Consider the following 1,933-nt stretch of genomic DNA (forward strand, 5'->3'; position numbering starts at 1 on the left):
CGCTGACCACCTGCCCCACGCCCCCATCCTGCCCGGGCCAGCGGCGCGCGCCGCACAGCTTCCCCCTGGATGAATGTATATTTTATAAGGACTGACGCAGATCACGGCATCTGGAAATACTGAAAAAAAAAAAAAAAAAAAGGAACCTTAGGGCGTTTATTTTTCTTTGTACAAACCAACGTGGTTTTTTTTCCAAGGAAAAGCGGGTCATTGCAAAGGGCTGGGTATCTTTTCTTTCCGGTTTCCTTTCATTTCGAAGCAATACCAGGTTCTTCAGTGAGACGGTCTTTGTGCAGAATCATGCCATTCGAACCCACGCTACTGGTCCACCCTCAACACTCGCGAGGTTTTTTTATAACTATAAATACGATATATATAGGAACTAATATAGTAATGCACCGTGTAATGAAGCCTAGTTCAGTATCGGTCCATGGCTTTTAACTCTCTTTAACACTATAGATAAGGATTGTGTTACAGTCGCTATCGAGGGCCGGGAAAGCCGCGCCGCGCCTTCCCACCGGGCGCAGCTGTGGGCGCCGGGAGCGGGCGGCCGGCCCTTTCCCGGCCCTCCGTGTGCCCAGTCAGTACTCGTACACCTCGTACACCTCCTGCAGCTCCGCTCCTCCCTCCCCGTCCTCTCGTTCTGGTTCTGAATGTCGGGGCACCCCCTGCAGCTGGGGACAACGCGTGCTCTCTGCTTTCCTGGTCTCTTTTTATCGAGGTACAGTAGCTTTGTCTATCAACCGAGAACTATACTTGTGGTGTTTCTTTTATTGAACTTAACAGTCTCTTTAGTAAATACAGGTAGGTGAATAATTGTTTCAAAAAAAAAAAAAAAAAGCAAAAAAAAAAAGCTCTGCAAAGGCGAGGTTATGTTCTAGAAATACATTTCTTGACAACTTATCATGTATAACAAATCTCTTCTTTTTTTTCTTGTGTTCTTCCAAGCTTCTGGTTGTTTGTTAATTTTTTTTTAAAAAAAAAGAGGAAACGTGTCTAAAGTACATCAGTGTTAACTCCCTGTCACAGGGAAGAAGGAAATACTTTAATAGTTTAAAAAAATGCTGAAAGCTCTGCAAAAGACTGAATGTAAAAATAAAAAAGTGTACATAGTTGTAAAAAAACAAAAAAAAAACAAAGGAGTTTTTAAACATGTTTATTTTCTATGCACTTTTTTTTATTTAAGTGATAGTTTAATTAATAAACATGTCAAGTTTATTGCTGCAGAGGGTTGCTCTGGATTTCTTCTCGAGGGTTGAGACCTGCTTTTCCCGGGTCTCCGCTTCTCCTCCTGCAAACGCCCGGGGGGCTGGCAGCCCCCAGCTGGCGCCACTGTGGTGGGGGTTCGGTGGGGAGGTGCTGGGCTCGCTGCGGCCGGTGTGCACGGGTCACCTTGGGGAGCCGTGGCTTTTCCAGCTGGGTCGCTGCCTGCGGGCGGTGGGGCCCAGCACCGGGCTGGGATAGGATGTGGACGGGTGAAGCGGTGCCGGCGGTGTGAACATTAACCGGGCGGGGGCCGCCCGCCTGCGCCCTGCAGCCGGGCCGAGGGGCTCTGGGCGCACAGGGCACCATGGCCACAGCCAACGACAGGGCCGTCCTGCAGACCATCTTCAACCCCAGCACCCCTTTTGGGGATATCCCGGGGCTGGACGAGGAGGAGGAGGAGGACGCCCAGGAGGAAGGTGAGGTGCCGCTGCTCCCCCCGGGGTGTCCTGGTGCTGGCCACTTCCCTGGCCAAGGGCTCCCCTCTGCGCCACCACAGGGGCCACCTTCGCGCCAGAGCTGCTGGAGCAGGCGCGGGACCTGGAGCTGCAGGGGGTTTCTGCCGCCGAGTCGGGAGACGTGAACACAGCCCTGGAGAGGTTCGGGGAGGCCATCCGCCTGCTGCCCGAGCGCGCCTCAGGCTACAACAACCGGGCCCAGGCGCTGCGCC

The 1,933-nt window shown here is 52.5% G+C and overlaps 1 protein-coding gene across 1 annotated transcript in view; it reads right to left on the reverse strand.

Annotated features, from left to right (window-relative positions):
* Positions 1-1,215: 1,215 nt before the first annotated feature.
* IFT46 (intraflagellar transport 46) overlaps positions 1,216-1,933 on the reverse strand; it is a 9,798-nt gene continuing 9,080 nt past the window's right edge. The window contains exon 11 of the mRNA XM_009895941.1: positions 1,216-1,696. Within this exon, the coding sequence (XP_009894243.1) occupies positions 1,216-1,696 (481 nt within the window). The remainder of the gene's footprint in view (positions 1,697-1,933) is intronic.

This window comes from Charadrius vociferus, unplaced genomic scaffold (assembly GCF_000708025.1).
Source record: "Charadrius vociferus isolate BGI_N301 unplaced genomic scaffold, ASM70802v2 scaffold172, whole genome shotgun sequence".
Taxonomy (NCBI): domain Eukaryota; kingdom Metazoa; phylum Chordata; class Aves; order Charadriiformes; family Charadriidae; genus Charadrius; species Charadrius vociferus.